General features: G+C 42.6%; 1 protein-coding gene across 6 annotated transcripts in view; it reads left to right on the top strand.

Moving 5' to 3' along the window:
* OSBPL3 (oxysterol binding protein like 3) overlaps positions 1-23205 on the top strand; it is a 277877-nt gene that overhangs the window by 244865 nt on the left and 9807 nt on the right. For all 6 annotated transcript variants that reach the window (XM_068236035.1, XM_068236040.1, XM_068236038.1 and 3 more), the window contains 6 exons: positions 6501-6564; positions 10059-10137; positions 11528-11672; positions 18162-18306; positions 20322-20448; positions 22948-23070. In XM_068236035.1, the coding sequence (XP_068092136.1) occupies positions 6501-6564; positions 10059-10137; positions 11528-11672; positions 18162-18306; positions 20322-20448; positions 22948-23070 (683 nt within the window). The remainder of the gene's footprint in view (positions 1-6500; positions 6565-10058; positions 10138-11527; positions 11673-18161; positions 18307-20321; positions 20449-22947; positions 23071-23205) is intronic.

Genomic DNA, 23205 nt, shown 5'->3' with positions numbered 1-23205 from the left:
AGCTGTACAGAGTATATTGTTTTATTACGAACTGTCCCACATGTAGTCTCGCAATCGAATCCCTACCATAGTCATATGTCTATGTATTTCTATGTATGTATCATGTAGAGCATGTATCATAGTCTAGGGCCAATTTAGGGGGAAGCCAGTTAACTTATCTGCATGGTTTTGGGATGTGGGAGGAAACCGGAGTGCCCTGAGGAAACACACTCAGATACGGGGAGAATATACAAATGCCTTGCAGATGTTAACTTGGTTGGGATTTAATCCGGGGACCCAGCGCTGCAAGGCAAGAGTGCTAACTGAATATGATTTTTATCTTTAAACTTCTTTCTGCAACTAAACCTGTATGGACATGAACCCATAGCTCCTTACTTAGCAGCATGTACTGCCCTATGTAGAGGGGAGGAGGAGGCCTTTTTCAGTGATGGTGTACCACAACAGCCAGATGAAAGATCCTAAATGGCTGATCATAGAAGGTGATGCTGCGGGCACCTGGTTAGATCATCATCACCAAAAAATATTATGGGCAGCAGAAATCCAATATCTGAGGCTTTACTGTGACCCAGTGCAGAGTTGCCTTAATCAAAATGTTGTTGTAAAGATCAATATTCAAACCAAAGCAACGCCCAACTCTTCAAAGTGCTTTGGCAGCCCTAACTTCTCTGAAGATGGCTTGACAACCAAATCCTAGTTGAACGAGTAGTAAAATTGAAATTTTGAAAGGCATCACACTGTGCCTAAATGACTAGATATTGCCTAAACGTCAAGAAGCCGTGTATGTACAGACCACATGCTTAAAGGAATACTGTAGGGGGGTCGGGGGAAAATGAGTTGAACTTACCCGGGGCTTCTAATGGTCCCCCGCAGACATCCTGCGCCCGCGCCGCCACTTACCAATGCTCCAGCCCCGCCTCTGGTCCACCTCTGGAATTTCAGACTTTAAAGTCTGAAAACCACTGCGCCTGTGTTGCCGTGTCCTCGCTCCCGCTGCTGTCACCAGGAGTGTATTGCACAAGCCCAGTATGGTCTGTGCCTGCGCCGTGCGCTCCTGGTGACATCAGACTTTAAAGTCTGAAATTCCAGAGGTGGACCAGAGGCGGGGCTGGAGCATCGGTGACTGGCTGCGCGGGCACAGGACTTCTGTGGGGGACCATTAGAAGCCCCGGATAAGTTCAACTCATTTTCCCCCGACCCCCCTACAGTATCCCTTTAATTTCTCTCCTTAATGGGAAGAACAGAAACTTTCCAATCACAGGAATGAGGCTGTGCAGCTTTCAATATGACTGAATCCCAATAGCCTGTTATTACTTATAGTGATTTCAGTTGGATCCTACCATTGTTGTCTGGAAAATGCTGCAGATATCTCCATATAATACATGGTCTCTTCCATAGTTGTATAAATTGCACTTTTGTTTACTTACAACCTTTGAGCTGAGGCATTGAGCCTGAGCGGACTTCACCTCTCTTTACACACCATGGAATGGCTGCTCTGGAATCTCTCTGTATCAATGCCCTAGCCCAACCAACACTTCTTTTTTTCCTAACTGATGAACTTGTACTAAAGATTTGTTTGTACACCCTTGCAATGTAGGTTACCTAAAACCATCATTTGTGGTAGTATTGGGTCCCTTTTAAAAGTGTGTTCAGATGTCCCCAATGCATACTGACATACATCAAAACCATGCCTCATCACTACTATAACCCACCGCAGGTGCCAAACGATCACTCAAGGACAGTTCTTTAATGTGTGTCAATAAAGGGTCTTGTACTAGTGGACTGCACAGTGGCGTATGTGGTTAGCACTCTCGCCTTGCAGCTCTGGGCCCCAGGTTCGAATCCCAGCCAGGGCACTATCTGCATGGAGTTTGTATGTTCTACATGTGTCTGCGTGGGTTTCCTGTGGTCACTCCGGTTTCCTCCCACATCCCAAAAACATACAGATAATTTAATTGGTTTCCCCCTAAAATTAACCATAGACGATACATACACTACACTATAAATACATTGGCCCTAAATTACGATACATACACAGACATAGGATTATGGTAGGGGTTAGATTGAGCCCCTCTGAGGAGCAGTTAAATGACAAGACAATATATGTACAGCTGCGGAAGATGTCAATGCTATATAAATTAGAAATATAAATAAGTGCCTACACTCTGATTCAGAGACCTGACAGTATTTCCACCCTGCCCCCAACTTCTAGCAACTTTTCTGTTTCAGAGAACAATACTCTAATAACCTTCTTTTTTCTTGGCACTCAAATGGATTGGATTATCACAATGGTCTGTATGTAACCATAGCCATTCAGATTCTTGCTCTATCTCTCTAAAAATGACACAATCCCATAGTAATGTACATCATTGCATAATATGTTGTCACTTTCATAAATAAAGGTTAATAATGGGTAATCTGGTCCTATAATTATTTTAATGTTTGTTCTTGCATCATTCTACCAAACATAATTAGAAACCATTAGAAATATACCTTCCCGACCTGTATTTAGGTGGAATGTCAGTGATTCAAATTACCACGATGTTTACCAGCTGCATTTCAGTCCTTTATGCAGGGTACACGTGATGCAATTTCCTGTGAGATCGGCTGGTAATCTCACAGAACGTTGCATCGTGTGTACATGTCCAGATTGTTCCCGATTGCTGGTGGGATCAATTTTTCCCATGAGACCTTCCCAAAATCGATCCTGTTATCGATCTGGAGCCGATCAGACATGATGGAAATAATTGGTTTGATCCCACTGGTTGAATGGAAAGTTGTATTGTGGGTACCCAGCGTTAGAGTACAGGAAGCCGCTGTGCCACTCACTGCCACCAGGAAGGTCTTCCACACTGCAGTTATACCCCATCTACACGATACGATTCTTTGTGCGATTCGATTACAATTCTATTTACGGTCCGATGAAATCTGTCATGTCCGATCAGGTTTCGATTTGCTATTGGTTTGCAATGGCAAATCGAATTGAATCGAATCCCAATCGGACATGACTGATTTAATTGGATCGTAAATAGAATCGTAATTGAATCGCACAAAGAATCGTATCGTGTAGATGGGGCTTTAGAAATAGCTATAATGCACTTAACATTTTTTTCACTGCACTGAAACATAACCTGATAAAATGCAGAGGATATTTTTACATTGGTTTCCTTGTATGCCATGATTTTCAGCAACCTTTTAGAAGCACAATTTATACTTGGTCCTCTGTCAGAATGAAGACAGCCTGCGGTGCAGTGCTGCTTCTGTGCCAGTCCCTAAGGCCTTTTGGCTGTCATGGAAAACTTCAGCTGGTGTACTGTGATGCTTTTATCAGCAAGGGCTGAACAGTGAGCGAACAAATATACAGTTAAATGTGGAAACCTGCTCTGTCCTGTGCTGGAGGTCATTCCCAAGTGGCTCAGTTCTGCAGAACGGTAACTGTGCAAATTGCTTTTATCGGATGTGCCAAAATTAGAGTGCGGAAGCAGTATTAATAATATGCAGAATCCATTTGTAAAATGTAAATGGGAATAAATTACCTGGTTATTCTCATGATCTTTTAAAATATTTCTTCAGTGTCGCATGTTTTTCAAAGAGGAGAAACCACTGTTCTGTTACGGTTTTGTCACTTGCAATCATCTCTGCATCTCGGCTCTGTTGTGCGTCCATATGTTTGCCAGGGATATTGTTATCAGAGGCCTCACAACTGTCACACTACAGTTTGTTTGCAGTAGAATGCCTGCACAGCCAAGCTGTGGCCTTAGATTACCCTCGTAATCTGCCTAGCTGCTGGGCCGAGAGCTATCCTATATAATGAAACCCTACTGTCTCTGCATCCCATGTCCCTGTGTGTGTCCCACATGCTCTGCGCATGTGCAGGGACGCAGAGACATTGAGAGAGAGTGACGCGCGGCGAGCAATGATGGGCGAAGGGGCAGGCGCATGCGCAGTGACAGACCTAGCCCGTTTTTAAATGGGCTTAGGTCCACTAGTGCTAGAATAAAGGGCATCCTTACTATGCCGTATATAAAGAAGGACCCTGGCCCCATGAGATGTCCAGCAGGGCTACACACTCTAATTAGAGTCCTTATATGCCTTTCATTTTCTGGGGCTTGTGGACAGCTTGCGGATAGAGGAAGTAGAAGAATACTGCATGTAATTAACCCTTAAATGTAAAAAGATGAGGTAAAATGAAAGATTTTATTAATTGGCCACATTTTTAACATGCATTTCAAATGTGCTACTGCGCTGCCCTGGGAGTTCAAAATGATGCTTGGTTCCCAGTAATCCTCCAGCATGGTTGGGTTAAGGAAGGAAACCTCTGCAAACATGGGGAGAGTGTACATGTTGCAGATAGATAGATAGATAGATAGATAGATAGATAGATAGATAGATAGATAGATAGATAGATAGATAGATACAGTGGAGGAAATAATTATTTGACCCCTCACTGATTTTGTCCAATGACAAAGAAATGAAAAGTCTCAGAACAGTATCATTTCAATGGTAGGTTTATTTTAACAGTGGCAGATAGCACATCAAAAGGAAAATCGAAAAAATAACCTTAAATAAAAGATAGCAACTGATTTGCATTTCATTGAGCGAAATAAGTTTTTGAACCCTCTAACAATAAAAGACTTAATACTTAGTGGAAAAACCCTTGTTTGCAAGCACAGAGGTCAAACGTTTCTTGTAATTGATGACCAAGTTTGCACACATTTTAGGAGGAATGTTGGTCCACTCCTCTTTGCAGATCATCTCTAAATCCCTAAGGTTTCGAGGCTGTCTCTGTGCAACTCTGAGCTTGAGCTCCCTCCATAGGTTTTCTATTGGATTAAGGTCCGGAGACTGACTAGGCCACTCCATGACCTTAATGTGCTTCTTCTTGAGCCACTCCTTTGTTGCCTTTGCTGTATGTTTTGGGTCATTGTCGTGCTGGAACACCCATCCACGACCCATTTTCAGTTTCCTGGCAGAGGGAAGGAGGTTGTCGTTCAGGATTTCACGATACATGGCTCCGTTCATTTTCCCGTTAATGCGATTAAGTTGTCCTGTGCCCTTAGCAGAAAAACACCCCCAAAGCAAAATGTTTCCACCTCCATGCTTGACGATGGGGACGGTGTTTTGGGGGTCATAGGCAGCATTTTTCTTCCTCCAAACACAGCGAGTTGAGTTAATGCCACAGAGCTCTATTTTGGTCTCATCAGACCACAGCACCTTCTCCCAGTCACTCACAGAATCATTCAGGTGTTCATTGGCAAACTTCAGACGGGCCTGCACATGTGCCTTCTTGAGCAGGGGGACCTTGCGAGCCCTGCAGGATTTTAATCCATTGCGGTGTAACGTGTTTCCAATGGTTTTCTTGGTGACTGTGGTCCCTGCTAATTTGAGGTCATTCACTAACTCCTCCCGTGTAGTTCTAGGATGCTTTTTCACCTTTCTCAGAACCATTGACACCCCACGAGGTGAGATCTTGCGTGGAGCCCCAGAGCGAGCTCGATTGATGGCCATTTTGTGCTCCTTCCATTTTCGAACAATCACACCAACAGTTGTCACCTTCTCTCCCAGCTTCTTGCTAATGGTTTTGTAGCCCATTCCAGCCTTGTGCAGGTCTACAATTTTGTCTCTGACATCCTTGGACAGCTCTTTGGTCTTTCCCATGTTGGAGAGTTTGGAGTCTGCTTGATTGATTGATTCTGTGGACAGGTGTCTTTTATACAGGTGACTAGTTAAGACAGGTGTCCTTAATGAGGGTGACTAATTGAGTAGAAGTGTCTAACCACTCTGTGGGAGCCAGAAATCTTAATGGTTGGTAGGGGTTCAAAAACTTATTTCACTCAATGAAATGCAAATCAGTTGCTATCTTTTATTTAAGGTTATTGTTTCGATTTTCCTTTTGATGTGCTATCTGCCACTGTTAAATTTAACCCACCATTGAAATGATACTGTTCTGAGACTTTTCATTTCTTTGTCATTGGACAAACTTACAAAATCAGTGAGGGGTCAAATAATTATTTCCTCCACTGTAGATAGATAGATAGATAGATAGATAGATAGATAGATAGATAGATAGATAGATACTTGGCTGGTATTCATAACTGGGACTCTAGAGCAGGGCTTTTCAACCCTGTCCTCAAGCACCACCAACAGTGCATGTTTTGCAGAAAACCACAAACATGCACAGGTGAGGTAATTAGTGTCTCAGCAGAGCTGATTAACTGCCTCTGTGGATTTCCACAAAACATGCACCGTTGGTGGGACTTGAGGACAGGGTTGAACAGTCCTGCTCTAGAGATTCAGGGCCAGAGTGTTTATTGCTTAATCACTGTACATGTGTGAAAACTGCACACTTCATATTGTACGACATGATACTACCGTATTTTGCGTTTTATTTGTATAAATTTGTTGATCACTGTAGTCATTTTAATTCATTTCACTCTTCACGCTTTGAAATGAACACCTATCCCACTCTTCTGATTTTATTTTTCTTCTTTATTTCTTTACAGGTGAGCCACCATCCGCCTATATCTGCTTGTCATGCAGAGACCGATAAATTTATGTTGTACCAAGGTAATCATTTTACTATTTACCAAAGGTAATGCTTAAACGGCCATAAATGACTAGATGTGATTTACTAGAGTGCAGATTAGAAAGCTAATAACTACTCTCTGCTGAGGGCAGTGAAGAGTCTGGCAATGCAAATCTATGTAGTCGAAGGGTAAGCCAACTAAAAATATATTGATTGGATTATATAGAAGTGGTAAGATTGTATAATCATGATTGTATTAATAGTGGGCACCTTTTAGTCTTGCATTGTTCAGTGTAAATTATATACATAAAACAGGTTTCGGGTGGTAGAAGGGGGGTGGGATTGGATCTGGGGGATCTAGTGTTTGTCTTTTGTTTTTAGCTTAGTCTGTTATATAATAAAGATGTTCATAGATTAACGCAAACTATGATGCAAATTACTCCCAACTACAGGAGGTCTCTGATGAAGCCAAGTTTACAGGTTGGGACATGGCTTTTGTTGAGCTGCTGACTGTTTGCAAAAAAAAAAATTATATACATAAAACCAATTACTACCAATGGGTAACATAGTTTGGTAGAGTCAAATGAGGTAGATAAAAGCACTCCTGACACCATCCACATGCAAACCCTGTCATAACCAACACACAGCTGGGCTATGTACCCCTCTGCCAGGCAGTAAGTGGCACATTGCATCAGGCATGCACACGGTTTTTGCACATGAGCAGCTTTTATGGCCTGTTTGTTGGTCAGGACAGGTTTATAGCCCACGGGGAATGAGCCCGTGTGAGGGAACAACTGTTCCCATGGTAGACCGTCATAAGCGATCATTTCAGGTTATGAACATCTGTCAGGTATACATAACGTGGTAACTATGCAATTGCTGTTCCACTGGGGTGTTTCTCTGCGGAGCTCCTCTTCAGCTGCAGTGGAAGATAGTGAGTGGCGTATGAGCTGGCTAGTTCTGTTAAATCAACTTCTACTGGAGAGAATTGCAGATTCTTTGGCAGATAGGACATTTCATTGTGATTCAGCTGTGTATTTAGCCTATTGACTGGCGTTCAGCTTTAATGTTCTGTATAATATACTGGAGGATCTTTCTGCTACATTAACTAAACAGAAACAAATAGGAGAGAAAATGTCCAGACATGATAAATTGTAATCCTGCATTACACTGATGTCTCATGTTTGGCTGCAGTTACCAGCAGCTTTTTAATGGGTCAGGTATCATCCTGGGAAACAGGATGTTCTCCGAATAGCATAAACTATCTACTGCTGCTTGGAATTGATGGCTGCAAATGGGATTTAATGAAGAAATGATGTTTGTAAATGTGATTTCTAATCCACATTACAAGTCAGTGGTAATAAGAAGCAACAACTGGAAATGCATTACTTATTCTTCATTAGAGACATGAACCAGTTTCTGCCCTGCCGATGCTCAGAAACATTAACCCTCCTAATCCCATGGATATATTCCCATAAATACTGTTGCATTTTTAATCAGTCAGGAATTAACTAATGGCCAAGTATTTTGGTATCTGCTGTGTACCAGAAAGAAGTTTAGATGCTGCCCATCTACTTAAAGAGGAACTTCAGCCTAAATAAACAGACTGTCATTAAGTTACATTAGTTATGTTAATTAAAATAGATAGGTAATATAATCTCTTTCTAAAAGAACAGGCAAATGTTTGTGATTTCATGGAGGCAGCCATCTTTTTGGTTGAAAGGAGGTGACAGGGAGCATGAGACTCAGTTCCAACTGTCCTGTGTCCTGATCACCCCTCCCAGCTACGTGCACTAGGCAACAAGGAAAACCACATCCCATCATGCTTTGCACAGCATCGGGAAAAATGCACTGGCAGATTTATTTGATGGGGCGGAGCTTAGTTTCTGTGCAGCTAAAAATGAGGCTTGGGTAAGAAAAACAAAGTTCTGATGTTGTGAAATTGTTAAAGAAACATCAAGTCTTTTCAGTGCTGCTGAGTAGATTTTTAGTTTGGAGGTTCACTTTAATGTTTCATGTTTGATACAATAATTACAGTATATATGTCAAATATAGTGTGGTCTGATACATGCAGAAGAGATGATGATTGGTTGTCTTTGATTGTGTAGCCTCGTCAAACGCTAGATGACACTCACCCGATAACGACTGCCTCTATCAAGAATCTAGCATGTATACAGTTCCCCCCCCCCCCCCCCCCCGATGCAATGGCCAGAGATCTGGCCAAAAGCTTTGTTCTCCTCACTTACTCCACCTGCCCCGTGATGTCACTCTCACATCGCCGACCCCCCCCCCCCCCCCAGCAAAGCAACAGAACACGTTGCTAGCCTGAAGGCTAGCAGCACATCTGTACAATGCTGGCACTGTAATGTCACCCGAGGGAAGTCCCGACCCAATGACATTCCTCGTGCCTGTGTATGAGGCTTATATCGTGAGTAGGGATATGAGATGCAAATATGGGTTGATTCAGAATTATGATAATTTTGTATGAAACTTTTTGCAGCTTGACTTGAATGAAGCCAAGATGGAATTTGATTATGAATCTGCTTCGGTGCAGCACTGCACCGATCATTTGGGCGGCACCATAGGGCGTAATGAGAATTCTAGCTATAGCGGCGCTCAATTTAGAAAAAACATGAGGTAATTCGGCCACCAGCAATAGCCAGTGCCTGAACTACGTGTTCTTCCTGAGTTGCTGCAACTCAGAGAGGGAATAGTGTTCAGTTCAGGCAGGAGTTTGGCTGCAGCAGGGTGAGCCGTCTTTCAGCTTCACCTTGCACACAAATTTGCCCACACCATTTTTCAATGTGCACATTTAAAGGAATATAGTAGGGGGGTCGGGGGAAAATGAATTGAACTTACCCGGGGCTTCTAATGGTCCCCCACAGACATCCTGTGCCCGCGCAGCCACTCACCAATGCCCCGGCTCCGGTTCACTTCTGGAATTTCAGACTTAAAAGTCTGAAAACCACTGCGCCTGTGTTGCCGTGTCCTCGCTCCTGCTGATGTCACCAGGAGCGTACTGCGCAGGTCCAATATGGTCTGTGCCTGCGCAGTACGCTCCTGGTGACATCAGCGGGAGTGAGGACACAGCAATGCAGGCGCAGTGGTTTTCAGACTTTAAAGTCGAAAATTCCAGAAGTGAACCGGAGGCGGGGCCGGAGCATCGGTGAGTGGCTGCACGGGCACAGGATGTCTGCGGGGAACCATTAGAAGTCCCCGGGTAAGTTCAACTCCTTTTCCCCCGACCCCCCTACCGTATTCCTTTAATTAGCCCATTTTCACCTGTACACATTTACATAAATACTGTATTGTGGTATGACTGAGGGAACAATGATAGATTCACTTTTTTTTTTTTTTAAGAGGCAAGGAATCCTATGCAATACGGACAGGTTTTTACTCTTGATTTTCTTACTCGCAGCACTTAAAATTGCAGGACCATACTATCTGCTTATCGGATAACTTACTCCTGTTTTGACAAAAAAATGCAGTTTGTTTTAAACTAAATGCACTCACTTTTCCTGTGCTTCTTTTTCAGATATTCGGTGGAAAAATAAATTTTGGGGGAAATCTATGGAAATAGTCCCGATTGGTACAACACATTTAGTTTTGCCGGGGTAAGATGCTGACTGTTAATGTTCTTGTAGCAGGACAAACTACACTTTTCCTTTATTTTGTCTAGAAGTTAAGGGAAATTGGGGTGGGGGGTGCAAAAAAGTTACAAATGAATGACAATAATCATTACAAATTTGATGGGCCGCCTGTGTGAGCATAGATAAGTATTTAGTATGGGAAAATTGACTGACCTTATCTGATCCAGCTCTGTAGAGCAGGTGGTGTGGGGGGACAGCCGTAACCCCTATTATTATTCATACACACAACTGTTTTATCAGTATTAATCTTTCTGTGATTTTTAGCACATAGGCTCCTGGTTCCCCAGTTTTTACATTAATGTCAGTTATCTTTATTGCAGCCATAAATTTACGTTTGTCCTGCTTTTGGAGTAGCTTTAATATAATTAATATTTGATGCATTCCTCATTTTAGAAAGGGAATTGTTTTGGTTCTTAACAAAGCGAGTAAAGACAAGAATGTCTAATAAAAATGCCTGTTGACTTTAGGCAAGCTTCAATTCTGAAGTCCTTGTTAGCACTCCTTCATTTAGGCATAAGTAGCTTTCTAAGCCACTGCTTTTGTTAGTTCTTTGCTTTCCTTACTGGTGAACAACGCACTCTAGTGGCTGTATTGTATATATCAATTACCCACTGTGAGCAAGTCACATTTACAGTTTCATAAAGCGGTAGCTAAGTAGAATAACATGCATCCATCAAATTCAACCTCCAGAGCCTCACTGTACTTCAGGCTAGAGCAGGGATGTCAAACCGGTCCTACGAGGGCCGAGCCGAGGTTCTCACATATTTTTAACACCGCTCAAATGAATTGATGGGTCTGAATCAGGAAAGGTGTAGAACACATTCCTTTCTTTCTCAGTCCATCCTAAACACTGCCATGGGTCTGGCATCCAAGTCTCATATAGAAAGTATTCAATTTGCCTTAAAGAGAAACTCCGACCAAGAATTTAACTTTATCCCAGTCAGTAGCGGATACCCCCTTTTACATGAGAAATCTATTCCTTTTCACAAACAGACCATCAGGGGGCGCTGTATGACTGATATTGTGGTGAAACCCCTCCCACAAGAAACTCTGAGGACCGTGGTACACCTGGCAGCTTCCTGTCTGTGAATCTTGTTGCATTGTGTGAAATAGCTGTTTACAGCTGTTTCCAACGGCCAAAAAAGCATGCAGCAGCTTCATCACCTGCCAACAGTAAAAATGTCACCATGTAATAAATGTCATAATGGAAATCAGGGATCTAAAAGATTTTACAATGGGCAAACACTGACTAAATCATTTATACATAATTATTGTAACAATAAAGCACTTTTTTATTACATTATTTTCACTGGAGTTCCTCTTTAACCACTCTCTGTGTTTTCCCTCTGTAAAGATTTGGGGATCATTATGAATGGAACAAGGTTACCTCTTGCATTCACAACATCTTAAGTGGCCAGAGGTGGATAGAGCATTATGGAGAGATAATCATCAAGAACACCAAAAGCAACATTTGCCACTGCAAAGTCACATTTGTGAAGGTAATGCCAGACCCCTTGATATTTGAGTGTAATAAATGGTTATATGTTGCTAGTAGCTAGTTTGTTACCATATATAGCTTCAGTGCATGTAGAACAAGCATGCAGTTTGGGCCTTCTGACCTACTGACAAATTAGCCCTGCAGTGTATTTATAAAGATCCTTCCTATCTGGGTTCTGACTAATAGTAATCCCCTACCACCAATCACTGCCACTTTTTACCGTTATCCTCTCAGTGGTCACTTAGCATCATATCATGTTTGAGATCCTGTGATACTAACTGGCTGACCGTAGAGTAGATTAGAAATGCTTACAGTCTTACTAGCTCACAGAGTGACTGGCAAGAATATCCCCTGCACATTTAAGTAAGGCTTTGTTGCCAAGAAACCGTCAGCATTTCTATATAGGTCAGAGTTTTCCTGTGTAGTACCTACTGTATGGATCAAAAATGGGCAGATTTATGTAAAGCTGACTCTAGCTAGACAGGTAGAATGGCAAAGCAGGGAATACAATTGTTACAAAAATAATAATAAAATTTAACACCTATGCTTCTGCCCTGCAGATAATTTATTTTAAAGGACAACTGAAGCAAGAGGGATACAGAGGCTGCTATATTTATTTTTAAGCAATACCTGTTGCCTGGCAGTCCTGCTCATCCTCTGCCGCTAATGCTTTTAGCCTCATCTACACGCGTAGATGAGGCGGCGATGTGGCTTATCAATCGAGCCGCTGATGCGGCTCGATTGATAAGATCCGACAGGACGGATCTCCCCACCGCCGATTCCCTGCTCGTTCCCCACGAGGGGACAATGGCAGGGGATCGAGCGGAACATAAGCGGCGCGGGGACGAGCGGGTATCGAATCCGGTGCGCGGGGCGGCCGGGGATGCGGAAGAGGCGATCCGGCGGCTAATCGAGCCGCCGGATCGCCGCCTCATCTACGCGTGTAGATGAGGCTATAGACCCTGAACAAGCAGATCAAGTGTTTCTGACATTGTCAGATCTGACAACATTAGCTGCATGCTTGTTTCTGGTGTGATTCAGACACCACTGCAGGGATCGGTTGAAAAGGGCGCCCGAGCTGCCTGTATGAAAAGGGCGCCGCCATAGACATCAATGTTATTTCTGGAAATATGGGCTACAAGGTGTAGAAAAGGGCGCCCGAGTTTTGATATAGGCTACACGCGGGCTCCCCTTTGTAGCCCATATTTTTTTCGGCTACAGTAAGGTGCCCCTCTGTAGCCCATATTATTTACTTTTTTTTGTAGCCGAAGTTTTTATATGGGCTACAAGCACTGTAAGCCGAATTATTTCATTCCCCCACTATCCATGGCGGCCTGGAGGGGGAATAGTAATTAACACATCCCGGAGTTTTTTTCTAGCCGAAGTTTTTATATGGGCTACACCAGGCGCCTTTTTTTGTAGCCTAAGTATTTATATGGGCTACAAGCGCTGGAAGCCGAATTATTTCATTCCTCCACTATCCATGGCGGCCTGGAGGGGGAATAGTAATTAACACATCCCAGAGTTTTTTTCTAGCCGAAGTTTTTATATGGGCTACACCAGGCGCCTTTTTTTTTTGTAGCCGAAGTTTTTATATGGGCTACACGAAGCGTCTTTTTTGTAGCCGAAGTTTATATGGGCTACACCAGGCACCTTTTTTGTAGCCGAAGTTGGTATATATGGGCTCCACCAGGCGCCCTTTTTTACCGGCGCCCTTTTCATGTAGACCCCCACTGCAGCCAAATAGATCAGGAGGGCTGCTAGGCAACTGGTATTGTTTAAAAGAAAATAAATATAACAGCGTCCATATCCCACTTACTTCAGTTATCCTTTAATAATGCAGAGAGCAAAGTAAAGTAGCTTGTACCAACCAGGAATCTGTCACTGGTCTAGCTGCTATAACCTGATGTAAGAGTATTTGATCGGATCACTGAATCTTGTCACGCCATTGCAAATTAGTGATGTGCACTTTCAGTGAAGAACAAACGTGTAGCTCAAATTAAAGGACACCTGAAGTGAAAGGGTGGCTGTCGTATTTATATCCTTTTAAACAATGCTAATTGCCTGGCTGTCCTGCTGTTTCTATGCTGCTAATGCTTTTAGGTATAGACCACGAACAAGCATGCAGATCAGATGTTTGACTGGATTTGATGCATGCTTGTTTCAGGTGTGGGATTCAGACATTACTCTGATGCATAAAGATCAGCAGGACACCAGGCATCTGGTATTGTTTAAAAATAAATAAATATGGAAGCCTCTATATCCCTCTCACTTAAAGTGTACCTGAGACGAAAGGGTGTAAAAGTTTTACACATACCTGGGGCATCCTCCAGCTCCTTCCACGCAGATCGCTCCCTCGCCGCCGTCCTTGGCCTCCTGAATGCTCCTCGGCCGCCGTCCTTGGCCTCTTGAATACTCTGTTAGCTTCGCCAGTCTGGGCATACTGCACTTGTTCGGCCCCTCCACAGTCCCATCACCGGGACTGTTCTGCACCTCCGCAGTACTCGTGCACAGGCGCAGAATGCTCCCAGCTGCGGTAGCGCAGCCAGGCCACGTATGTGCCGTATGCCCCGACCGGCGAAGCTAACGGGGCATTTACTGGAGAATACAGGAGGCCAAGGACGGCGGCAAGGGAGCGATCTGTGTGGAGGAAGCCCCAGATATGTATAAAACTTAAACACCCTTTCATCTCAGGTAAACTTTAAGGTGTCCTTTAAAACTGTTTAACTAGTTATGCAAGACATGCAATATTTCCAGACAGCTGTGTGTCCAGAAAATTTGCCTTCAGGCATTAGACTTCACGGGCCTTTTGTGTGACTCTGCAAGATTGTACCAGAAACAATTTCCCTCAGGGTACCTGTCATAGGTATGAGTCAATAAGAATTAATTTTTCAGCAGAATAGTTTGCTGTTCTGTTGGAAAAACACATGAAAATCTCCTAATTTCTGTCCAGTATTGGGTCATTAATTAAGAGAGTCTTCTAGAAAGTAACAGCTGTTTGAAAAAAAATAATTGCATGGCAGTTATAAGCAGTGTAATTTAACTTGCATCTGTCAACCTCTTCCCTGCCTTATGTTACGTAACTGCAGAATGTTGGTAACTGTTTGTTCATCAGCCATTAACATGAATCCCTACCCAATGATTCCTTCTACCCAGAATGTAACAGCAATTTTCTTTTATCTGCCACTCTGTGGAATGTAACTTGCATTTGTCTGATTAACTTCTTCTCTCCCTACACTGCTTGCCACATGATTGTGGAATGCTGATATCTGTTTGTTCAGCAGCATTAATATGAAGCCCAGTTCCTCCAACCCAAGGGTGCGGAGTGTGATGCTATTACAACAGAGGGATTGAAAACTTTGTAAAAAGATATAATAAATGCCTGAGGAGGTGATTAAAGTGAAAAATAATTCAAAGATACAGTGTCTAAAATAAAATTAATAAAATATTCCCTTAATTACCTGAAAAAGGCTGTTACTCTCAAGAAGATCTTCATATTTACTCCGTCTCTCCCCTTCCCATTTGCCAAATATGCCATCAGCTACATTGAATCAGTTAGGCTGTGAAGCAATTACATGGGTGCTTCAATTTTTTCCCCTGTTACACATCACTATGTACTGATCTGAGACAAGTTTATGCACTTTCGGTCCTCGGGGAGAAAAGTGCTGAAGAAATTTGTTGTTATTGATGAAATAAGATGTTATTTGTTTATGTTTTAAAGAACATCAGTAGCTGTCACGTTAGTATCATTCATTGTTGAACTTTGCTTTGAGAAACCTTTAATAAATACAGAATTACAATAAACCTATTACATAAACCTGCAGATTTGTTTATAATGTGAATGATGTGACCATAAATCAGCATGGTAGTGTAACAGATCCGGGGTTCTCTGTTCCTTGGAACTGACTTCCTAGTGTTTCTGTTAAAAAAGGGAGGGGGAGACCAGGAGCCCAATAGTGCAGTATCGTTAGGACTCTGGAGGTTTAATTAAAGGAACAATTGAATACTCACAAAGATGGGTTGCAATCCTGCAACCACCGTATGTGCGTGTGGAAAATTTGGAACGTTCCCGCTCGGTCTCCCGGTCTGCTCTGGACTCGGGTGGTCGCTCTCCTCCTGGGGTCTTCTATACTGGTGGAACGAGTCCCGACATAGTAAAGGTTTTCACCTCTGTAGGAGGTGTTGAAGTATTCAGATAGGGGTTGTGGGGAGTCGCCCAATATTAATGTACTGACTGTTTTCGAAAATATAATAAAACGAGGTTTCTTACCTCTACAGAAGATTCACTAAGATGGAAAACAGGCTTGAAAGAAAGGAGGAGAACCGAGAGCACAATATGGTGTAGTATGTTAATGAGGTGATGTCTGATGCAAACACACACAATGGTTATACTCACAAGGACGGGTCGCCTCCAAGGCAACCACTGGATAAGCAGGCGGGGAGAATTGTAACCTGACCCCGCTCAGGGTTAAAGGGAAGGTTCAGGGAAACCTTTAAAAAAATAAAAATCCATATCCACTTACCTGGGGCTTCCTCCAGCCCGTGGCAGGCAGGAGGTGCCCTCGCCGCTGTTCCAGAGGCTTCCGGTCGTCTTCGGTGGCCGCCCCGACCTGGCCAGGCCGGCTGCCAGGTCGGGCTCTTCTGCGCTCCAAGGACGGGCTCTTCTGCGTCCCACGCGGGCGCGCTGACGTCATCGGACGTCCTCCGGGCTTTACTGCGCAGAACTACTGCGCCTGCGCAGTACAGCCCGGAGGACGTCCGATGACGTCAGCGCGCCCGCGTGGGACGCAGAAGAGCCCGTCCTTGGAGCGCAGAAGAGCCCGACCTGGCAGCCGGCCTGGCCAGGTCGGGGCGGCCACCGAAGACGACCGGAAGCCTCTGGAGCGGCGGCGAGGGCACCTCCTGTCTGCCACAGGCTGGAGGAAGCCCCAGGTAAGTGGATATGGATTTTTATTTTTTTAAAGGTTTCCCTGAACCTTCCCTTTAAGAAGTCGCTCTCTGTAGATAGAAGGAAATGGGGATACACCCCTCCACCAAGGGTGGACTAAACAATTATGTGGTATAACAGAGGCGCAAAGTAGAGTAAAATTAGTTAAAATTGTTAAAAAGGGGGAAGTGGGTGGACTCACCTCCCTTCTGAAAAAATGGCCAGACAACGGGCAGGTTACTTCAAGTTTAAAGTAACATTTATTATGAGCTCCAAAAGTTCAACGCGTTTCATGGGTAACAGTCCCGCTTCTTCAGGCAGACAATTTTTGGAGGGAGCAAAGTCGGGTCAAGAGCCAGATATAGCGCCTCTGGCTCTTGACGCTATATCTGGCTCTTGACCCGACTTTGCTCCCTCCAAAAATTGTCTGCCTGAAGAAGCGGGACTGTTACCCGTGAAACGCGTTGCACTTTTGGAGCTCATAATAAATGTTACTTTAAACTTGAAGTAACCTGCCCGTTGTCTGGCCATTTTTTCAGAAGGGAGGTGAGTCCACCCACTTCCCCCTTTTTAACAATTTTAACAAATTTTACTCTACTTGGCGCCTCTGTTGTTATACCACATAAGATGGAAAACAGAGTCTTTATTAAAAAACGGTTAAACTGTATTGTTCTTCAATGCGCCCCCGCACAGCACGGCTGACACTTAAGGTTTCTGTATTATTGACCTGAGGAAGCGGGCTGCATCCCGTGAAACGCGCTGTCTACAGTTTAACCGGTTTTTAATAAAGACTCCCTGTTTTCCATCTTAGTGAGTCTTCTGTAGAGGTAAGAAACCTAGTTTTATTATATTTTCGAAATCAGTCAGTACATTTATATTGGGCGCCTCCCCACAACCCCTATTTGCATAAATCAGCATGCTTTCCGAAGTTGGCATACACCATGTCAAAAATCATTCTGACATAGTCAGGGCTGGATTTACCATAAGGCACTGTAGGCTCGTGCCTACAGGCGCCAGATGATGGCAAGGCGGCTGACTCCCTCTTTGAGCACCTCCCTCCCATCTTCCCTATGCAGAGTCCTGTTGAGAGTATAAATAGAGAATACTCACCTTGTTTTCTGCATTCCACTGACCAGATCTCTATTCAGTCAGGTCCAGTCAGGGGCATCTCTAGCTACTTAATACTGAGGGTACTTCTGGCTACCTAATAGTTAGGGGCACCTGTAGCTACCTATGATGGGGAAGGGAAGTAAAGAAGAAGTGACAGCTGGGACAGCCAGCACGCTTGTGGAGCAGTTCGGCGAGGGTTTTTAGGTCCATGGAGGGCGGAATCTAAGGCGCCAGGACACCTGGGCCTATAGGCTCCTGTGAGGTAAATCCGGGCCTGCATACAGTGTTTTTCAAACAGAAGAGGTTATTCTGTACCTCTGCCAGTCAGAAGTCTGGTGCATGTACGTGAATCTCTACTGATGGTAGGTGGGATATTTTCAGTTGTGATTTCCTACTGAAATGTTTATATGCATCTTCTAGCCATTCAACATAACATCAATTGTTTCCTTTTAGGCAAAGTATTGGAACCCAAATGTACATGAAATTGAAGGAACTGTAATGGACAGAAATGGCAAAGTTGTGCACAAGCTGTTTGGAAAATGGCATGAGAGCATATTCTATGGATCCCCTTCCTCTCCAGTATGTGTCTGGAGGACAAGTAAGTAACAGGGGGAAGCAGACTGGCTGTATTTCCTGTATGAACTGAATAGCTATAAAAAGATATGAGTCTCAGCATTCACAATAAGTGCCCAACACGCATTAAGATGGCCACACACCATACAATTTTTTAAATAGCTGTTCAATTCAAGAATAGCAATCAATTTTTCTGACTGATTGTAACAATTCAAAAATCTTACCAACGTACCACACAATTGTTCAATTTTTCCCCAATCATGAATAAAAAAATTGAAAGCTCAGAAAAAATTGATTGGAACTGTACATCAAGTAATTGACAATCCATCACACACTATACAATTCTTGATAAAGTTGGTCTGAAATTTCCAACATGTCCAATCTCCCAAAATCGAAAAAAATAAAACAGTAAATATGATCAGATTTATCGATCGAAAACAAAGAAAAGCTCTCGATTTTTTGGGGACAACCAATCGAAATGATCGAATTGGTGAAAAATTGGATCTTTTAATTGTATGCTGTGTGGCCACCTTAAGAGTGAAACTTTAGTCAAGATGTCCTTCTTGCTTCAACACATCAGCCTCAAATAAGAACGTAGGGGCAAACAGTTATTTGATGAAAAGTTGCTGTGCCACATGCAGCACTTCCCGAGATTATTTGATCAATGCAGTTGATAAAACAAAAATCCGCAGAGGAAAACTTTCTGGCTTTGTTTGCTCAGTGACTGTAGGCATAGAAGAGATAATTTTCCTAATTGAAGAGATTTCTGAATGAACTTGATGATATAACATATCCATGTAGTGGTAAAGTACTTTGAGCTAATGGGGCTTGTAATATGTATGCCAATAGTGTCCCTTTGGTACAGGGGTGTCGAACTCCAGTCCTCAAGGGCTGAGGTCCTCAATCATTTTTGGCACAGCTGAAATTGATGGGACTGAATCAGGAACGTTGTTGCTCGTCAAGTAGAACACATTTCTCCATCTCTTAAGCTCTTGCATGGATATAACCCTTGTGGACTGGAGTTCAGCACCTGTGCTTTGAGATAAAAGCAAATAGGATCTGTTACAGTTAAATTCCTTCCTAAATCCCGAATTCAACCATTATTGTGCTCATGATCTCTCCCTATCCACCCTAATCACCTCTTCCTTACTCCTGCAAACAGGATTTCTCACATGCTGCTCCTTTCCCCTGGGAGTCCCTTTCAAGCACATGTAGGAGAGAACTTTCTCAATTTAAAAAAGTATATTGCAGATTTTGATGCATGGTTATTTGGGTTGAAAAAAGACACGCATCCATCAAGTTCAATGCAGCTTATCAATTTCATCTGTTCAAATGTCAGCAGAGCAAATTACTATAGACTCATTTTTAAACGGTTGTTACTGATCAGGGCAGTAGTCAGGTGGAATGGTTAAAGTGGATCCGAGATGAACTTTTACACCTTGCATAATTGGGTTCCTTTCCTATTGTTTATAGGGCATTCCTCAAGCCAAATACTTTTTTGTTTTAATACTGTAATTCCCTATTAACTAAACAAGCCACGCCCACAGGTTTTCAGAGAGCCAAGGCACTTTCAGACAGTAGCAAGGGCTCGTGGGAGCTCAGTCTGGGCAGGAGGAGGGGGAGGTATTACTAGCCAGAGATTTCAGAGGCAGAGGGGAGGAGGGGGGATTAGTTTTTGTTTTGTTTTTTGCTAAAGATGCAGATAAGCCTGCCTCTGTGTAATGTTTACAAACAACATAGCTGCTGTCATTGTATCACAAGAAGAAAGAATCATATTCTATTGAAGCTGTTTGCAGCTAGATTTGTTGTGTAAACTATCTAAACTTTAGATAAGAGATATATAGACAAGTTACTTGTTATAGTTAGTTTTTCATCTCTGATCTGCTTTAAGGTTTCTAGTATCACTTAATGCTAGCACGGTGTTATCTGGTCATGCTTGATGCATGGTTTGCACATGTATTATCGCTGCTGTTCCTGACTCACATACATGGATGTTCTTTCTGCTTTATAGATGTAAATTCTTTCTTGTCCTTCTCATAGATCCAATGCCTAAGGACTCTGAGCTGTATTATGGGTTTACAAAGTATGCACTACGGCTCAATGAGTTTGATCCAAAGACAAAGTCGCTGTTGCCTTCTACCGACACTAGATTTAGACCAGACCAAAGGTAAGGTTTGTCATTGTGGATTTAGAACCTCCAATCACCGCAAACCTGATTGATGAAAGATTATGAAATATGTTCTTGAAACTGATATGTGTATTCTAAGTCACTTACCAGGAAATTAACAGCTCAGTTCAGCTACACTTGTGATGTACAAGTGCCCTTTACCCTCTGTTTATCTAAGAGAGAGACATCACTGTCTCTAGCTTCCATTGTCTTTCATATACCCAGCCTGATTATTGGTGGAAAGCTAGGCAGACAAATGATGCTTTAGTGCAGCCTTTCTCAACCTTTTTAGAGTTGAGGAACCCCTTCAAAATGTTTCAGGTCTCTGGGAACCCCTGCATAAATTCACACCACTTTTATGAGTTTTCCCTATTACTTACTATTATACACATCCTGGTTAACCCTCGAACCAGTGTCATAATACATACACAGCAATCACTACACCACATTACAAAATGCAGCAATAACACCCAAAAATGTAATGTAACAAATACTCCACATATGATGTGCAACAAAATACCCCAAAAATGAAATGCAACAATTACCCCACAACACATGAATCACCTCACATTAGAATGGCAATAATTACCCCACAGTGCAGCAATCTCCCCACATTAGAATGGCAACAATTACCCCACAGTGCAGCAGTTCCCAAAATATGAACTGCAACAATGACCCCACAGTGTAGCAATAACCTCACACAAGAATGCCAACAATTACCCCAACAGTGCAGCAATCACCTCACATAAGAATGCCACCAATTACCCCGCAGTGCAGCAATCATTGGTGGTAGTGGACTTTGAATGGGCATCTTCCCCAAATGCCACAAAGTAATGGGTTCATTAAAGTTCCAGAGCCAACCCCTGCATGACTCCCTGTGTACACAGCAGGTTGTGGGTGGGTGGGTATGTAGGCCACATCCTGGCTGGAAATGTGAATGGGCTGCAGTGCTCCCCCCCCCCCCCCAACACAGCACATGCCCGGCTATCTCCCCCTCAAAAAATATACTGTGCTCAGTGCTTGGTGCCAATTGGTACTCTCAAATATACAACAAAATAGCCTGATTAGAGGAGTTCAAACACATAGAGAATCCAATACAAAGGACTAAAATTTAACTTTTAATAAAGAATATTTAAAAACGCAAGCAGGCGTATGGAACAACCTTTAGGTAAGTAAATAGTAATAAATCCTGTCAAAGATGTCCATTTACGTTGTTAAATTGTCATTAACAAAGTAGAGGCAAATTTACAAAAGAATAAATATGAGAAATAATCTCAGTAATTTATAAAAATACTGAGATTATTTCTCATATTTATTATTTTGTAAATTTGCCTCTACTTTGTAAATGACAATTTAACAACGTAAATGGACATCTTTGACAGGATTCATTCCTATATACTTACCTAAAGGTTGTTCCATACGTTGTGATTCAGTCTTGTAACTTAATAGCAGCCTGCTTGCGTTTTTCAATATTCTTTATTAAAAGTTAAATTTTAGTCCTTTGTATACGATTCTCTGTGTTTGAACGCCAATTGGTACAAAAAGTGGCATTTGGCTGCCAGAATCTATCCTAGCAGACACGTTATGTGGAAGTACTGCTTATTGTAATGAGTAGGATACAGACTTTCCTCATGGCTGCCTGATGACTCCTTTGGATGTGGAAAAGTGTACAAAATGTACTGTATTAATTCAAGGGCAAAACATACGGAGTATATATATCAGGGCTGTGGACTCGAAATCAAGGAGTCGGAGCAATTTTGAGTAATTTGAGTCGGTGGTTTCATATACTGAGGAGTAAGATGGTTTTTTTACTGACTCCACAGCCCTGGTATATAACAGGAATGATGCATGAAAAGTAGTGTACAAAACCAGCACCTTGTGATTTTGTCCTAAATTTGAGCTTTAGCTTTCTCCTTTTGCAAGCCTCCCACAGCTTGCTTTGACCAGCAATGAAAACCAAACTGTATGAAAACCAAACTATATTTGATATATACTCAAAAATATTATACATAAAGGTTTAGAGCTTAAAAAAACCTGTACAAATTAATTTATGAATGACAATAATTATGGAATGTGGTTGTACCTGATTCATAAAGTTTGAGCCGTGATAAATGTGTCTATAGTGGGTCAGTCAATTCTGTTACCGTAAAAAGTATTGCCGTACAATAAAGTTCAGTGCATGGGATGACTGCCTGGTGTAAATGGCTGTGGCAAATCTCTGTTTTCAGAGTTACAAGAAGAGTTTGAGGAGAACTTTTTCTCCTCTCCTTTGTGATTTGGTAACAGAACAGAGAAACAGACATTATACAGAAACCGAAACATTATAGCATTAAATCTGTCTGGCTTAGCTTGTAGGTCATATGAAACAAAATGACTTCATGTTCCTGAGATGAATATTAAGCAGGTAGAGTAAAATCATGTCAGTATCCTGGCTAAGCAGCATTCTCCAGGGAAGGTGATCTTCATTGTTAATAAGAATTGTGTTTTCCTTGGTGGCAGATTTCTTGAAGAAGGGAATGTGGAAGGAGCTGAAGCACAAAAACAAAGGCTAGAACAACTGCAGAGAGAGCGGAGAAGAGTCCTGGAGGAGAACAATCTGGAGCACCAGCCTCGCTTCTTCAGGTGTGCACCTCTAGTCACCTCGTGTTTCTCTCCAGTTGCCATGGACACTTGGACACCTAATTCTGCAGCATTATTGTGTACTGGCTAGGGATGATCATGCAAACAGTTCCGAGTTGATGCAGAATTATACAATTT

The sequence above is a fragment of the Hyperolius riggenbachi genome, chromosome 5 (genome assembly GCF_040937935.1).
Source record: "Hyperolius riggenbachi isolate aHypRig1 chromosome 5, aHypRig1.pri, whole genome shotgun sequence".
Taxonomy (NCBI): Eukaryota; Metazoa; Chordata; class Amphibia; order Anura; family Hyperoliidae; genus Hyperolius; species Hyperolius riggenbachi.
Note: the sequence above shows the minus strand (reverse complement) of the source record. Positions and strands in the feature narration are given on the sequence as shown.